This window comes from Notolabrus celidotus, chromosome 3, assembly GCF_009762535.1.
Source record: "Notolabrus celidotus isolate fNotCel1 chromosome 3, fNotCel1.pri, whole genome shotgun sequence".
Classification (NCBI taxonomy): domain Eukaryota; kingdom Metazoa; phylum Chordata; class Actinopteri; order Labriformes; family Labridae; genus Notolabrus; species Notolabrus celidotus.
The window spans coordinates 14,933,403-14,950,019 of record NC_048274.1 but is presented as its reverse complement, the minus strand read 5'-3'; the positions used below and the strand labels follow the sequence as shown (position 1 = coordinate 14,950,019).

General features: G+C 38.7%; 2 protein-coding genes across 3 annotated transcripts; both read right to left on the bottom strand.

Moving 5' to 3' along the window:
• Positions 1-1,540: 1,540 nt before the first annotated feature.
• On the bottom strand, positions 1,541-8,758 carry ogfod1 (2-oxoglutarate and iron-dependent oxygenase domain containing 1). The gene is made up of 13 exons (XM_034680940.1): positions 8,463-8,758; positions 6,135-6,280; positions 5,999-6,045; positions 4,657-4,757; positions 4,411-4,527; positions 4,227-4,318; positions 4,017-4,145; positions 2,652-2,765; positions 2,495-2,574; positions 2,154-2,410; positions 1,944-2,072; positions 1,785-1,843; positions 1,541-1,705 (listed from the first exon to the last, which is right to left on the bottom strand). The coding sequence occupies exons 1-13, from the start codon at positions 8,620-8,622 to the stop codon at positions 1,556-1,558; spliced, it is 1,581 nt and encodes a 526-aa protein (XP_034536831.1). The 5' UTR covers positions 8,623-8,758; the 3' UTR covers positions 1,541-1,555.
• A 1,444-nt stretch (positions 8,759-10,202) lies between these two features.
• Positions 10,203-15,751, bottom strand: nudt21 (nudix hydrolase 21). 2 transcript variants are annotated; one of them, XM_034680194.1, is made up of 8 exons: positions 15,433-15,751; positions 12,803-13,003; positions 12,651-12,714; positions 12,477-12,566; positions 11,931-12,006; positions 11,666-11,780; positions 11,267-11,355; positions 10,203-10,605 (listed from the first exon to the last, which is right to left on the bottom strand). In XM_034680194.1, exons 1-8 carry the CDS (start codon positions 15,552-15,554, stop codon positions 10,547-10,549), a joined length of 816 nt encoding a protein of 271 aa, XP_034536085.1. In that variant the 5' UTR covers positions 15,555-15,751; the 3' UTR covers positions 10,203-10,546. The 2 variants fall into 2 exon arrangements, with proteins under 2 accessions (XP_034536085.1, XP_034536086.1); XM_034680195.1 differs by lacking the exon at positions 11,267-11,355 and having other exon boundaries at positions 15,433-15,749.
• Between the last annotated feature and the right edge of the window lie 866 nt (positions 15,752-16,617).

Sequence of the window (16,617 nt, the reverse complement as noted above, 5' to 3'; positions counted from 1 at the left end):
TGGAGAGACAGATCAGGGGTGTTGTATTAGTGTCATCACTGAGCTGTCAATGTTTAGAACTACAGTGATTTCTTTCTACTTCCCCGGGGCAGACCCACAAGCTCTGCGGAGTCTGAATTCCGAATACTGAATGTTTTGATTCATGTGGGACATGCTGCGAAAGAAATACAACGTGAAAATTGCAAATGACAATGACAAACTATGTCATTCTAATTCTTTAAAGACAAGGAGGAAACTTGGTATTGCTGAAGTTTAATTGAGGGTAACACGCAGGGGTGTGTCCAGAACTTTTTGACCTGGGTGGCCCAACTGAGGCTCTCACATAGGCAGGGGTGGCCAGTGCATTTAAAAATAAATAACATTTACCCTTTCTTTCTTCACAACCTACTTTCATTAAAGTATTAAACAGTTGTTATATTCATTTTGACTTTAAAAAAAAACAAGCAAAAGTTGCATAAATCTTTTAAGCTTAATTCTTTAAGGACTTACAAAATATGTTTTTTCAAAGTCACATTTGAGGGCACTAATAAATAAATCTACTGTCAGCCTCTTAACTCATCCCAAATTATAGATTTTAACAGAAACCCCACCTCTGACAAGGCAAACAGCCAATCATAGTTTCGGATTTTGGGGTGGCCCCTGGGGTGGCCAACTGGATTTCAAGGGGTGCCAGTGCCATCCTTAGCCAACCCTCTGGACACGCCACTTGTAACATGAGTGCTCAATAGAGAGCTAATAATCACAATGACAAAGTAATAAGTATGCAGTGATTCTAAAATATTCACGGTCCCATCATTTCAGTGAAAGAGTTTAAATGATGAACATCAGGTAAAACAGAACAAGCGTTTATTTTTTTACTGAACTACTATGTACAATGTCCAGTAAAATAGATGATTGAAACCATTATTTCCAGCTTTTGTACAGATATTAGAATACATATTTGGTATTGCACCATTTTCACATCTTTCTTGACACTCTAAATTCCAAGTAACTTAGGAAAAGTCTTTTGATGAGGATTTTTTTCTGCAACTTTTTTAAAAAGTGCCTCGGATGTATCAACAGTTTGGGAAATTGTTCTTCAAAATGTCACCACTGACCAGTCAAGGGTTGTCTTTATACATATATATTTTTAAGTAAATATACGATTATTATACGAATATACAATTTTGAATGTCATAGTGATTACCTCACTTCGAAGTGTTTCTCTCTACGAGATTTAAAATAGAAACCTTTAACTTTCTTTCATGTCGTTAATAACATCAACACTAATATTAGTATATGTAAGTATATTCTTTATAAATGTATAAAAACTTTGTGAAAATAATCTTTTTAACATGATCTTCCAGAGTAACAGCTGCTCCTTATTCATATTTATTTTTACTTTATTTCTCCCTAACAAGCCTTAGAAGTGTTAAAAACGTACAACAAAAGCAAAGATATTCATCGCCTGCATTGTTTTTTCAGTTTCTGCTTCAATCTGTTAATCTGTGCATACTATTGTATGAATATAGTGTGTAACAAAGATGTCAAAAAAACAAAAGATAGATAAACATATTTATTCATAGTACACAAAAGAGAAGTCATAGAATTCTCTGCAGGTAGGCTCACAAGAGCTTTTTTGGTTGGCATGTTTGACAAATTTGAGAGTTTCTTTATCTCTGTAGACGAGAGCAAGGGAGTTGTCCTCTGGGTACATTGTCAGAAGCTGTGAGGAGGAAATTAAAACCACGATGAGAATAATCACTGAGGTAGTGGACATATGTATAAAATAACACTTAACTCACCTCCTCATCCTCTTCATTAGCAACATAACACGTGTAGCCCCCAAACTCTGACTGCCAGTCTGTGAAAGACAGGGTTTTTTAGAGTCACAGAGTCGATTGATAGTTTGTTCTTATCGTGTGCGTGTGTGTGTGTGAGAGTGTGTGTGTGTGTGAGCTCACCTGCACAGCCAAAAGGCAAAATAAGGTCTAGAGCGTATTCTGCTCGTGCTGCCTCTCCATCGTGCAGCAGAGTGTAGCTACCATGAGACCATCGACGCAGCTCACCAGAACACACAGGTGTGCTCAGCTCTAAAGAACAAACACACATCAAAAATCATACACAAACACACACACTGGTGGCTGAGAGGTTCAGCTCATACTGACACACACCTTTCTCCCTGCTTGTGTTTGCTGATGCGTCAGTTGAAGACCCTGTTGCTTCCGCATTCTGTTTGTCGTCTTTCTCCTTCCCTTGATTTCCACCTTCTTTTTCCTTATCATCATCTTCATCATCAGCAGGACACAGGTAGTGCAGACGCAGGCCGGTGAAGTTGGAGAGAAGCAGAAAGAAAGCCTCTGAATGAAGCAGCTCCCAGCATGCACTCACACACTGCGGCAGAGAATCCAGAGAGGCCGAGTCATAGCATCTAAATACACAAAAAGACATGAGATCACAGTCTTCAAACACTCAGCACATAAATACAAACTGTGAAGAGTGAAACATTACCCACCTCTTATTGGGCGGACCTCTCTTCGTCCACTGAATCTGGGAGAGTCTCAGAGCTTCACTCACCTCCCTGAACTTCTCCTCCTGTACAAAAAGACGTGTCATCAGACGACAGAAACAAGTGGACACGTGGGACGCTGAAAACTGGAGTTAGAAGTTACCTTGAGAAAATCTTTGAGCTGGATTTCAGAACTGTCCTCAAACTCCTCCTGAACCTGCTCCTGGTAGGATATATCCAGGTAGGTCGGATTGATCCACTCAAACAGCAACGTCTCCTATGAAAGATTAGAGAGAGGAATAGTTTCGCTTTATGGGAAATTAACTTATTGCTTTTCTGGAAGAGAAGATCAAAGTCAGGCTTGCATCTGTGCAACAAAAGTGGAGTCTCTGAAGTGTCTGTTCTAGCTTTGTAAATGAAAAAGAAACACAGTGGTTCAGACATTTGTTGCTTTCAGAAAACTGTTTGTTTTCTAATTCTGTTAGATATGTTTTTTGTTGTTGTGATAAAGTAGCAGAAAATTGAAGTCTGGAGCTGGTGAGCCAGATCTAAGAAGCCGGCTCTTCCCCTCTGCATGCTAGCTTTACAGCAGCAACAGAAGTGGCATCACTCTACAGCCTAGCTCATGTTAGTTACATCACTTTCAGTCTTGTTTTTGAAAACACTGCATGATGGTATTTTTAGATACAATGATGGAAAGTTTCATAAGCACGGCCTTTTTAAAAGTATGAAAATTATTTGTAATCAGAATTGCATAATCCACATTTAAATGCAACAATTGGAGAAAATTAGCCCAGCCTATGAAGTCTCTGCTTCCAGATAAGAAATAGTCCCCAAAACAACTCCTGTAAAACTTAGAGATTAAACACTGAGACATAATCTGTTCATGAGTGAGATTTAGAGGTGCTGTCAGGTAGATTTTGTTGTCTTTACATGAGCTAATTAGCTTCTAACAGCAGCTCACACAGGAACGTGAGAAAGTGTGTCTTACTCAAGCAGCAACATCCAGTCCAATGCAGAAGTGCTAAAAACTGCAGTTCATCGAGGATCCGCTTGAGACTGGCTCCGGAAGTACCGGAAGTCACATACACATGAATGGGAAAAGGCCAATCTTTACAGCAGAAATAAACATGTTTACAGACTGGGACCAAAGACGAGTGTAGTCTGGATAGCTCATTTTTCTATCGGCTCACACTGTACAGGGGGTGAATTTTTTTCTAACGCGGCAATTTCGAAGATATTGAGATTTCGAGTCTTCCAATGAGAGGCACAGCTGACTTGACAGGCGGGAACACTGTAGCTGTTGGTTAGGAGGCTCAAAGCCCGCCTCTTTACGTCACACTAGCTCGACAGCAGCAATATGGCTGCCAGCGACGATTGGCCTCAAACTGCTCTTCAGAAACAGATGGGTGACGTCACGGATACTACGTCTATATTTTATAAAGTCTATGGTCTTACTGTGTTAAGTTTTAACTTTGTCAATATTCTGTAGGTGTAAACATCTTCGGTCATCTTTAATCAAACTCACATCTCTTGGTAGATGAGGGTTTCGTGGGACAGGGGGCTCTATGTGGCGAGGGGGACGATCCAAACACGGCCCGTGAAACCAGCCGCTCAGGGAGAGACGACACTTGTCTTGTGATAAAACTTCTGACACCTGGAAAACAAAACACATTTCATGCTCTCAGTCGTTCTTTTGTGTTTTCAACTACAGAAAAAGAGGAGGGGATTTTCTTACCTGGTGAAAGGAGACTGGAGAAACTTCAAAGAGGATGAATGTGTTCAAAGAGGGTACCAGAGACTTTAAGATGCTCTGGGGTTGTAAATTACCTGACAACAAAAATAAGGATTATACATATACACATGATGTATAAACACAGAAACACACACACACACACACACACACATAGTGGGATACTCACTGTCTGTTGTGTAAAGATCCAGGGTTCCTCCATCACTGCTCTGCCACTGAGGCACGAGATACAGGATGAAAGCCACACGCCTCCCCTCCAATTCATCATCATGACACAAAAGAACATCTAGAAACAAAAGAGGGTGCTATATATATAAAAAAAGGAAAACTTCAATGATGTTAGTCATCAAAAAATCAGAGAAGACCTTAAAATAAAACAGTCTTTCCTGCAGGATATAAAAAGAATGAAGCTCACCTGTGTGTTCATATTTAGCACAGGAGATGTCCACCGTGGGCTCCAGTTCAACTCCTAACACTTCCCCAAGCCAGGAGCGGAAAGGCCCGAACAGCGCTGTCCTGAAAACACAGAAAAACGTAAGCAGCATTTCAGTGTGCAATCCTGATTTATATTGACACTTACAATAATCCTGAAACCCTTAACCTTGTGTAAACCTCAGCAAGCACACAGATTATTTGACTGCTCAAACCTACCATGACATTTTGTTGTGGCATAAATAATAGATGACCACAAGAGGAGGCCATTATTGTGTATCTAATTATGGTATTTATTCTCGGGGGCTCTATTTCTGCAGTAGGTGAAGCAATGCAGAATCACAAATACGTGTTGTGAAGAATTTTAATCTTTCTCTGCCTTAAACACAGCTTTTCAAAATTTTAATTACAAAACAAATCACATTATAATCAACTAAAAGGGGAAGGTTTTAAGATAATTTTGCTATACTGGGAATGTATGAGTCTCAAAGCTGTTGACCTAACTCATACTGGTCTTTAATTTTAAATCTTGACCCTAATATTTGTTGGATTTGCTTAAAAATAATGATGTCATGGACTCTATGGATAGGTGTGAAAGTCCATACTGCCTCGGTGGGGCAGCTGTGTTTCATGTCCTCTATTTGAAAGCACTTACATTTACACTGCTGTAATGACTGTTCATTTTACAGTACGGTCTTCTCCTGCCAAATGTTGATGCTTTCAGAAACAACAGCACTAAATAAAGAATATGTCCTTGTTGAGAGGTCCATGTGATCTCTGGCGCCTCCTGGTGGAGCACACCAACATGACCCAAAACGTCTCACGACCACTTGGCCCACTTTGGCTCGTGACTCCTGTTCTCCTGCGCAGTTGAAGTAACTGATTGTAAGCTAAAAATTTCATGTAGTAACAGCTGTGACATGCTTCCTCCTGAACCTTTTTAGAACCCAAATATTTTAGGAGATGCCTTTTAAGAGCCACTAACAAAAGCTTTTGATAAAGAAAATGCTAAAATCAGGGGTGAGTAGAAAATACAATTATTTTCTGATGAGATCCCATTTAGGTAAAAGAGGTTTAGAAATGAATTAGCTTCATCAGAAATAAAAACTGACAATCTTCTGAGGCTATTTCTGAATGGCAGAATGAGCTGCTTATTATAGCATGTTTATTTCTTCTCTTAGCTCACACTAGGAGGGATGCTAAAATAGCCAGAACATGCACATGTTATCTCTCTCTGCATCACTTCAAAAGAAAAATCTCATACCAACATATATTTGCTCTCTTATATACAAAACACAAGTGATAGACAGGCTGTGTTTGTTTACCTCAGTCCTGCAATATGTGGCTCCGTTCTCTTCCTCAAGTCATCTGACTTTACAAGAACAACAATAAAAGTTACAACAACACAACAACACAACAACACAAAGAGGCATCAGTGAGACGATGAGTTTGGATACACACCTGTTTAAACTTGTACAGATCGTTTGACTTCTCGTGGAAACTCAGTCCCAGGAGTTCCTTCTGCAGATTCTCTACGAAGGCCTCGCTGCTGAGGAAATTCCTGATGATGCAGTGAGGGAAAGGATGGCAGTCCAGCTCCAGATCCCCTATTCAACATAAACGTAACAGTCACTCCACAGACTCCTACTAGTCCCAAATTCAGCCGCTCAGATTTTAACAGACACATCAAAATACCAACACATCACTCCTGTCCTCACCAGCTTACATTGGCTGCCAGTTTTTTATTGTGTCGATTTTAAGATCTTATTGATCACTTTTAAAATTTTAAATGGACAGGCCCCAAACTGTTTAAGCGACCTTTTAACCCCCTATGTGCCTGGGTTGCCCCTCAGGTCTGTGGATGCATCTCTGCTGGTTGTGCCAAGATCCCACCTTAAAACAAAAGGTGAGCGGGCCTTTTCAATCAGAGCTCCAAGTTAGTGGAACTCCCTGCCACTGGCAATTAGACAGTCCACAACCTTAACTGCTTTTAAATCCTCACTAAAGACATTTTTATACAAGAAGGCATTTTCTACCCCTAATTCTTGAATTTGCTCTGCATTCAGATGTCTTGTTTTGCTTCTGTCTTTTTTCTCCCGTTTGCCCCATTTTTCATGCTTTGTAATTCTCTGCTTTTTTTGTTGTGAAGCACTTTGTAACCTTGTTAAGAAAAGTACTATATAAATAAAGTTTATTATTATTATATATTATAATGATTCAAAATACTGTCAAAACAATATTATAAAAAAAATTAGACAACAAACACCTATGGGAAAAATAATCTATAAATGGAGGGCAACTATCAGTGACGAAGAAAAAAACACAAATACTATTTTTCCAGCGGTTAGGTGGTATAAGGCATGAAACTGGTGGCTTTTCCTATTTTAATTAACCTTTTATGGTCAGGAAATCTCTAAAAGTTAAAAAATAATAATAATAATAATAATAATGATAGTAATAATTGTATTATTATTATTATTTCATTTATAGAGCACTTTTCAAACGCCATTTCCTCTTCCTTGCCACCTTCAGATGTTCTCTGATGACTGCTGTAGTTGGATGCATCAGTTAGGGTGATGAGGCAGAGTACAGGGCTGTAGTGGGCAACTTTGTCACATGGTGCGAGCAGAACCACCTCCAGCTCAATGTGACAAAGACCAAGGAGCTATTGTGGATCCGAGGAGGAACAAGGCACCAGTGACCCCTGTTTCCATCGAGGGGGGCCAGTGTGGACATTGTGGAGGACTACAAATACCTGGGGTGTACTTGGACAATACACTTGACTGGAGCAGGAACACCGAAGCCGTCTGCAAGAAGGTCCTGAGCCGCCTCTACTTCCTGAGGAGGTCCTTCAACATCTGCTGGACAATGCTGAAGATGTTTTATGAGTCTGTGGTGGCCAGTGCCATCCTGTTTGCGGTGGTGTACCGGGGCAGCAGGCTGAGGGGAGCGGACGCAAACAGACTAAATAAACTGATCCGTAAGGCCAGTGATGTTGTTGGATGGAGCTTGACTCTGGGAGGACTCTGTCAAAGCTCCACAGCATCATAGACAACATCCACCAACCTCTCTACAACATGCTGGTGAATCACAGGAGCACATTCAGTGAGAGACTGATCCCCCCTTAATGCACCACAGAACGCCACAGGACGTCATTCCTGCCTGTGGCCATCAGACTGTACAGCTCCTCCCTCTGATCACTGAACAATATTCTGTACTCTGTGCAATAACATGCAATACACTGTGCAATATTCCTGCCACTTCAACATTCTGTATTATACCTCAATTTCCAGCACATAGCGAACTGTAACTATTCTGCGTTTATACTTATTATTAACCCAATTTGTATTATTTAATTTGTATTTATATCTTATTTTATTCCTTCTCTCTATTAATATTTAGACTTTTTCATACTGTGTCTAAGAGCATTCTGTAACAACTAAATTTCCACCCAGGATAAATAAAGTATTTCTGATTCTGATTACAACCTGCTTTAGATGGGCAGTAAAATAAAACAAGCAGGTCAAAAAAATCACAAAAGTGTACTCATCTAACGACCCACTGATGACACACTAGGTGTATTTTTCAGCCCTGTATTCCCAACTTTGTTCAAAAGTTATTAGTCTGAAGTTTGGGGCTCACTGTCATGTTATGGTGTAGTAGGGGGGGAAGTAACAGGTCTTAGGAGTTTCATTGTTGTCGCAGCTTGCTGGTTGTAGTTGGTAACATGACACATCTGAAATACATGTAACACTGGCTTTGCAAAGTTTTGTCTGTGTCTCCACTAACCCTGGCTGTAGTGATTCCTCTGGCTCCACGCCTCCTTCATGGACCTCTTCACTTGCTCTTCTTCTAAACCTGCACAAAGTTCAGCTGTTTCCATGCAAGTCTTCTTTTTCTTCTTCTTCTCAGTTTTACTACACTCCTCCGACAGTCGTTTAGAGGCCATTCTTGAAACTGCCCGGGTTCACTTCTTCTAGTTCACGAAAAGATTTGACAGCAAACCATAGACTGTAGCAAACACACTGGAAACGTGTGAGTGCGTGAAATGGCTTAAGTCGCAGGCGAATGACGTAATGGTAGGTAGTCAATTCTCGCCCTGAGTGAAGACTGACAGGCAGAATGACGTAAACGATTAAGTTACCAACTTTTTTGTTGATTTTCATAATGGTATCGCTTTAACAGCCGTGTTAATTTCTGAGTTTGACATGTCTGTCCCCTTTCACACCACAAAATGTAACATTTGATTTGGGAGAATACTCATGTTGTATTTCTAGTCCACAACTTAATTCCATTTTGCAAGTTCCATAGTGAAAATGGTCTTAAGTACAATTTTTCTTGTAATGAAACTGAGACATTTCTAATATGGCAGCATTTCATTGCTATTTTATGATTTATTTTTAGTGGTTAGTTCAGTTCTCTGGAGCAGCAATCATTTTCCTGGGTCAATTTGACCTGGGGAATATTCAATTATCCAAAAGTGTCAAAGAACCACAAAAAATCCCAATACACATTTTTTTAATCTAATTTTTAACTCCATTAATAACCATTTAAATCAAGATTCGGTCCATTGGTGTTCTTTAATTCTCACATATCATGGTTCAATGAGGAGAATTCACTCATTTTCATTAAAATTAATGTTAAAACTTGTTTTAATGTACATTTGGACAGCCCTAAATATAAATATAATAGTTTTACATGACATAGATTTTTGTTTATTTTATTTAAAATTTTGAATTTTTTTTTTTTATGAAGTAATGTTGATGGATTTACACAACACCTCTTCTGTCACATTCTGCCCAGATTTCTATGCTGCATTTAGCTGGTTTGGAAGGCATATATTGATTAAATAGACTTTAAAAAGGGTCAGTTTGACCCGCAACATAACAGGAGGGTTAATGCACATAATCACTTCTTTATCACTACTTTTAAAAGTTATAATTTGAATGAAAAAATTATACATTTCTAAGAAATATTGACAAAAACATATTTATAACATATCCAGTATGTAGCTTAATATTCTAATAAGCATGATGATTTTGCTAAATTTAACTCTGGTGGTACTCAGCTACCAATAAGGTAAGATTCAGAAGGAAAAAAAAAGAATTACCTAATCTTTAGTCTTCAGAAGGTGCAAACTGCTTACCTTAAATGTGAAAGCTACATTTAAGATATCTTCCTTCAATCTTCTGTCTTCATTTTGGAAATTGCATTGCTGTCTCAAAAAATGTACAAACGTGGCCATTTCCCATCAAAAAATACTTCTAGTTCTTCCTGCTCAGAGGCATAGTATTATGTCTTCAGACTGTCCTCAGTATTTTAATGAAACCATCTCTGTTGTGACAGAGCAAACATGAAGTATAACATTGCTTTTAGCTCAGTCTTGGATTGAGTGATACTGAAATAAAAAAGTGGGGGTTTTTTTTAGTGATAAAAAAAATCCCATCTCACAAAGTTTTATGTTTACTTTGAAACTTGATCACTATCAACCATGAACTCTTTAGCCCTGTGGACATTATTAAAACATACTCAAAAGGACTGCTTTATTAAAAAGGAACAAAAAACACTGTGTTGTTACTGGTTAAAACAACAGGAAAGTCAATGAAGTACTTCGTTTAATCAAACATTGACCTCAGCTGAGAGGACATAAAATCGGATTCTTAGCACACTGGTTACAGACCTTCATACTACAAAAAACTAGCAGTATCTCAAGATAAAAAAAAAGAGAGAACAGACACATGACATTTTCATTTTCTTTAACAGTATAAACACCCCCCGTGAAACATGACAATGTTCTCTTTTGAACGTTGAGCTGAAGATGAGATTTCATTTTCACCACATTGTCTCTCATCCTCACCCCGACAGAGCTGCACTCACAGAGACAGCTGGACCTGCTCCTGTTCATCCGGATTAGTTGTAAATGAAGTTGAACCTGTAAGAGAAAACGATGGCCATAATTAAAAGGTCAAAGACAAATCATTGTAACAGTTATGGCTTTGAATATGTTTTCAACTTCAACTTTTTATCTGTAGAATATTTAAAGTCACCTATAGATTATTTTAACCTGAATTTGTGCTGTAGATATTTTTCCTAACCAACAGGACCCTATTTCAATTCTTGTGTATCAGTCCTGCCTACAATGTAACACTGTTCCACTTATCTACACATGGTTATGTTTCATAAAGTACATGGCAGTATGCCAACAAAGGTCGGCAAGAAGAAGACTGCAAGCACAGATGAAAATAAAACTTAGTAGAAGAAAATGCATTGAACAGCTTTGTTTGAACTCATGGAGTAATTGCAAACATGACCTTGAAGCGTCATAGTTCGAGCTGTCGTCCTTTCCTGCAGAGGGTTTAATCCAGGTTCATTCTCTCTCAATATTAACCTCTCCCCGCAATTAACTCTTCCCCTTTTCTCAGCAAGTGTATGAAAAATAAGGCCATCACAACAAAATGTGCCACCAATGCAACTTGAATTCTCGTGCATATAGATGTTTTCATTCTGTCCTGCTTTCATTTCCTGTCTTAAATTTGTGCCTGCGAATGCTGTGGGTATGTGTATGTGTTGTTTTTGCTCATTGGTATGAGTACCTAAATGTGGAGCAGGTACCGATGAGTCAATCTGGAGGTGATCAGTGTTGTTCTTTGACATGACAATAGGATGGGTGTTGATAATGATTCTGTAAACCACAGCAAGTCTCAGTGTTTAGTCTTTGTGACATCTTCAGCCCACAGTTGGCTGAAAAAACTGAACACTGATGGAATTTACTGGGTTGATACAAAACATTAACAATATGAACTGGTTAGATCAAATTTAACAGATTTAAACGTTATTAAACTAACAGATCTATGGACAGACATTCAGCTACTACTATTCATTTCAGCCTCCAAAATAATCCACCTAGACACAGACAGAAAAAAAGGAATGTTTCTATTTCATTCAGCCTTTCTACAAAGTGACCGAAGCACATGATTAGACATGAATATTACCTGCTCAGCAGCTGCGGTAGACTGGAAATGATTGGTCCATATCCAGGTGCGTTGTCATAGAGTTCAAAAAGCGGTGCTGCCACCAGTTTATAGTTCTTAGGGACAGCAAAGAGCGCTGTGGAAACACAAGACACAAGTTTCACAACAAGAAGCAATGACACCATCTCTCCTCTCTTTACTATTTATAGCTCAATGGATTTTCTCTCTCCTCCAGTTAAATGCAAAAAAAACAGTCATTTCATGAGTTACATCGTGGCTTACTTACCTTTTTCTTGCAGCTGAACCAGGAACAGTTTCTTATGCTCCTTAGGTTTGGTGATGTGAGCTGGAATATAGGGATACTGCAGGACAAACAACTTCAGATCAGTTCACATTATCGTGCACAGATAACAAGCTGCAGCTGTGTGTGATGGACTGTGATGGAGATTCTCAGTGATTTGCAGATTTTAAGTGCACACAGTTCACTCTACAAAAGCATTGTCAGGCAGTGAGTCATTTCATACACAACACAGAACATTCTTTTTAAACATCAAGGTTTTCCATTTTCTTTGAAAGTCTGATTTTAACCTTGAAATATTATTAAATAAGCAATGACGTTGGAAAAATGATCATAACTAAGTCTTACATAAATCATATATCTGAATTATTGCAACAGAGAAAAGTCAGTATATTCTCAACACTGTCTATAGCCTGAAGAAAGACACTACACACGTTTATCTACATATTTAACCAAAGGGACTTAACTAGTGCTTGATCAAAAGCTGCTCACACAAATTCAACACTTCTTTAATGCAGTGATTGATCCACCTACCTGTGGAGGCTCAAAGTTGGGGCGCCACCAGTTGCCAATACAGTCATCGATCACCCAGTCCTGCTTCACACCATCCTGTCGTCCAAGGATCTAACATTCAAACAAAAGTTACTAAAGTAAATTCAACAATGAGCACACTAACAACAGGTGTGAACTGTGCTGTGAGGAGGGTACCTCTGTCATCAGACGTTTCAGACCCTCAACCTCATCTTCTCCAGGATTCAGCTCTCCCCCGGGCCTGCAGGAGGGGAGTAAAAAAAATAACTTCAGCAACTAAACACCCTTCCGCTGGATCAGGCAGCAGCTGACAGACATTAAGTACTCACAGTTTGAAAAAAGTTGTGCCGAGCTGCAGAAGTAGCACATGAGGCAGCCTGTGCTCATGAACGATGAGAACCCCCTCCACTGTCCTCCGCATCCCCATCTTATCAAACTCTTCTCGCATCCGCTGGAAGCGAGCAGCCACTGAACTGTCCTTCTCATAGAGAGGCTCCTTTGTACCGAACGTGTAGTTAGTCAGAGGGTATCTGGGTTAAAAGCACACACATGAAAAGTCACTGAGCAAGTAAGTAAACTTTATTTAGTATAGCACCTTTCACAGACAGTCACAAAGTGCTTTAACAGAGAATCAATGTTAAGACAAAACAATGAGCAATAAATATGATAATTAAGAAAGCAGACAAAATGACATCAAATTACAACAGAGGGTCGAAAGCTATAACAAACAAATGAGTCTTAAGCTGCTTTTTAAAAGTCTCTGTTCCAGAGAGATGGAGCCACATGCTCAAAGGCACGGTCACCTTTAGTTTTAAGCCTGACACGAGGCACAGCAAGCAGACCCTGGTCTGAGGATCTGAGGGGTCTACTGGGGATGTAAGGGTGGAGCAGGTCGGAGATATAAGAGGGTGCTTGTTGATGCTTTGTATGTTAATATGAGGATCTTAAACTGTATTCTGAATTTGATTGGTAACCAGTATAAGGAGAATAGGATTGGAGTGATGTGGGATAGGGATAGACAGATTATCGACACCAATATTCGACATTTTGACGCCTATCGGCATCAGCCATTTTTTTATAAATCCGGAGGCCAATAAGAGATCAATTTATAACTGGGTTATTTTGGCTCATTTCTCCCTGCAGTTTCTCATCGCTGGGGATGAGCTGAGCAGCATCCGTTGTGGCCCCTACAACTACTAGTGATTTAAAACTCATACATAAAACTCATACAATCCCACTTCAAAAACACTGAAATACCCCCATAAAACAAAGATAAGTGAAAGATTAACATTTCAGTTATATTGAAATTTTGGAAAATATGATTTACCATAGATACCTTTAGGGAGCTATTTATTTGTTTAAGTTTTCATTGAACTTTATAAGACATGCTGCTGAGCCTGGGAGCTCCCTGCACTTTTTGTTTGAATTTTAAAACAAAGTTGTTTATTGTTTAAGATAAAAAAAAAACTTTCACATGTTGCAAATCTGAAAAGATGTTTAATAAACATATGCTTAAAGGTATTTAAACGAAGTTAGGTGTTGGAGTTTGTATTATTCAAAATTTTGACAACAATATTTTCCCTTTTATTGCAAATGAATATCGGCTCCAAATATGGGTATCGGTAAAAAAAACATATCGGTCTATCTCTAATGTGGGATGCATTACTGGACCTGATTAACCTGTGGCAGCCAGGCCAGAGATAATTACTGTCAGCTTCACATTTCAGGTGTTCATGTTGAGTGGATACAGGAATGAGCAATTCAACTTGAGCAGAGGGAAAAGTCAGCAACAAACTCCACTTCCTCTAGAGGTTTATTTTTTTATGTTTCCATCATTGTTATGATTCATCATTTTTTTAGAATAGATTTTAAGATTATTTTATTGGTTTTTAAATCTCTTAATGGTCTTGGACCTTCTTATTGATCAGATTTGCTTTTATCTTATGAGCCAGTGAGAGCCCTCAGGTCTTCAGGTAGTGGACTTTTAATTATACCAAATGTAAAAACTAAGACCCACGGTGAGGCAGCTTTTTATTATCACGGCCCACGCCTGTGGAACACCCTGCCTGAGGATCTGAGGGCTGCACAGAGCATAAATATTTTTAAAGGCAAACTCAAGACCTACCTTTTTAGTCTTACTTTTATTCTCTATTTATTTATTATCTACTTCAAATTGAGTCACTTGTATTCTATTGTATCTATGTACTTATTTATTTATTTTAAGTCTAGCATCTTAAGTTCTTTTACTGGTTTAATATTTTAGTGTTATATTATCTTAGAAATGTATTTTATTTTGGTGATTTTAATTTCCTGTTTTGAGTTTTAACATCTTATTTTACCTCCAGTGTTTCCTCATTAAGATATGATGAGAGCGTTTCCTCAGTTCAGCAACTTATTTTTTTATTTTATTTATTTATTTTATTTTTATTGTTTTTATTACTATTGTTGCATATTGTGTTCTTAACCTTAGGATTATGGGGTGGTTTTGGGGTCGGGGCTGGGGATGGGATCTGTTTCTTAATTTATTCTATTTTGAAGTTATGTACAGCTCTTTGTGTTACAATGTCATTGTATGAAAAGCGCTTTATAAATAAAGTCTGATTGATTGATCATTTTATTTATGTTGTTCTTATAATAAGATTTTTATTCTTATCAATAAAATCCCATTTTAAAAATAGTACCATCATGCAAACAGTTTTTTTAAACATCAAAATCGATAGGAGAGCTTATAACAATGCATATTTAATGATAGAAGCTGATAAAATATTAATAATATTACTTTTCAATAGTCAGGCTCATATCCCATAAACACAGAGCAAAGATGTGAATGCAGCAGCATCGAACAAAACCAGCCTCCTGAGCGAAACACGTTTTTATTGTTGGTTCACGTTCACTTTGATGCTGATACCAACTGTGCGCGCATTCAATTAATGATCATTAATTGATCCAGTGAACTCACAGGTTGATGGTCCTCTCCAGTGTGAGGGGTTTAGCAGGCCCGGTGATGTATTTGTTCCCGAATTGAACGGCCCCGCCGCGCGGCCAGCCGGCTGCTGAGCGACTGGGAGGCACGACCGACATCTCAGGGGTGAGCACGATGGAGCTGGATCCTGCAGCGGATATATCTGTGCCCGTGTTTTCAGGTAACTTGTAGTTAGAACTATCGGGGAGGTAAAATTCAGAGTATTTGTGTGGATCGTCCACAACAATCTCTCTGCCGTGGTTTCCCTCGGTCCTCCTGTTCCGGGTGAAGTGTGGCTTTTTTACGTGATTCTCCCGCCAGCGACCCCTGCTGCTCTGGGTGATGAACGCCAGTAGTTACGCTTTCATTGTGTGTGGTTAATTGACAATTATTGCTTAGCCTCTCTAACTTTGATAGGTTCAGGTTTTAAGCGACTTTGAGTACTAAGAAAAGCGCTATATAAATTCTATGAATTATTATTATTATTATTATTATATGACATTGAGTTTCCCTATTTAATTCATACTATACTGCACTACTTTTTTAGCAGTGTCATGAAGGAATAATTCCAGTGTCATCAATATACAATCACAATCTGATTAAAATGTTTCCACAAGACATGAAATTAGAATAGAATAGAATATACTTTATTAATCCCCAAGGAGGAAATTCAGGTGTCTGGCAGATAAAATTATAAAAATCACATTCAACAAGTAGTTCAGGTGTCTGTCAGCTCATCTCCCATTGGCTAGAGAGTTATGAAGCCTAATGGCTGCAGGGATGAAGGATTTTCTGTATCTCTCAGTCCTGCAGCTCAGAGAGATGAGCCGTCCACTGCCACTGTTTCTCTGGTCCACAAAGAAGTTGTGAAGTGGATGATCTGTGTAATAATTTAGAATGGCCTCTAGCTTCTTCTGTGTGCATCTCTCCACCACAGCCCCCAGTGAGGCCAACATGGTTCCAATCAGTGTCAGCTCTTTTCACTAGTTTAGTCCACTTGTGTTTTATACTGCTTTATGAGATTATATAGTCACATATATGTTTAATTTTGTACAGGGTCTCGCACAAGTAAATCATATGGAATAAATACATGTATTAAAATTTCCTTATAAGCCAGAAAACTATCCATCCACCCATCCATCTTCCTTCGCTTATCCAGGCCAGAAAACTACTTTACAATAA

Coding starts and splice junctions, on each gene's coding strand:
- nudt21 (XM_034680194.1), bottom strand. CDS start 15,554: ATGTCGGTCGTGCCTCCCAGTCGCTCAGCAGCCGGCTGGCCGCGCGGC. Junction 11,356..11,665: donor CTACCGCAGCTGCTGAGCAG/GTAATATTCATG, acceptor TGTGGTTTACAG/AATCATTATCAACACCCATC. Junction 10,606..11,266: donor GGTACCTGCTCCACATTTAG/GTACTCATACCA, acceptor TTTCTCTTACAG/GTTCAACTTCATTTACAACT.
- ogfod1 (XM_034680940.1), bottom strand. CDS start 8,622: ATGGCCTCTAAACGACTGTCGGAGGAGTGTAGTAAAACTGAGAAGAAG. Junction 2,411..2,494: donor AGAGGTCCGCCCAATAAGAG/GTGGGTAATGTT, acceptor TTGTGTATTTAG/ATGCTATGACTCGGCCTCTC. Junction 1,844..1,943: donor TTTGCCTTTTGGCTGTGCAG/GTGAGCTCACAC, acceptor TGTCTTTCACAG/ACTGGCAGTCAGAGTTTGGG.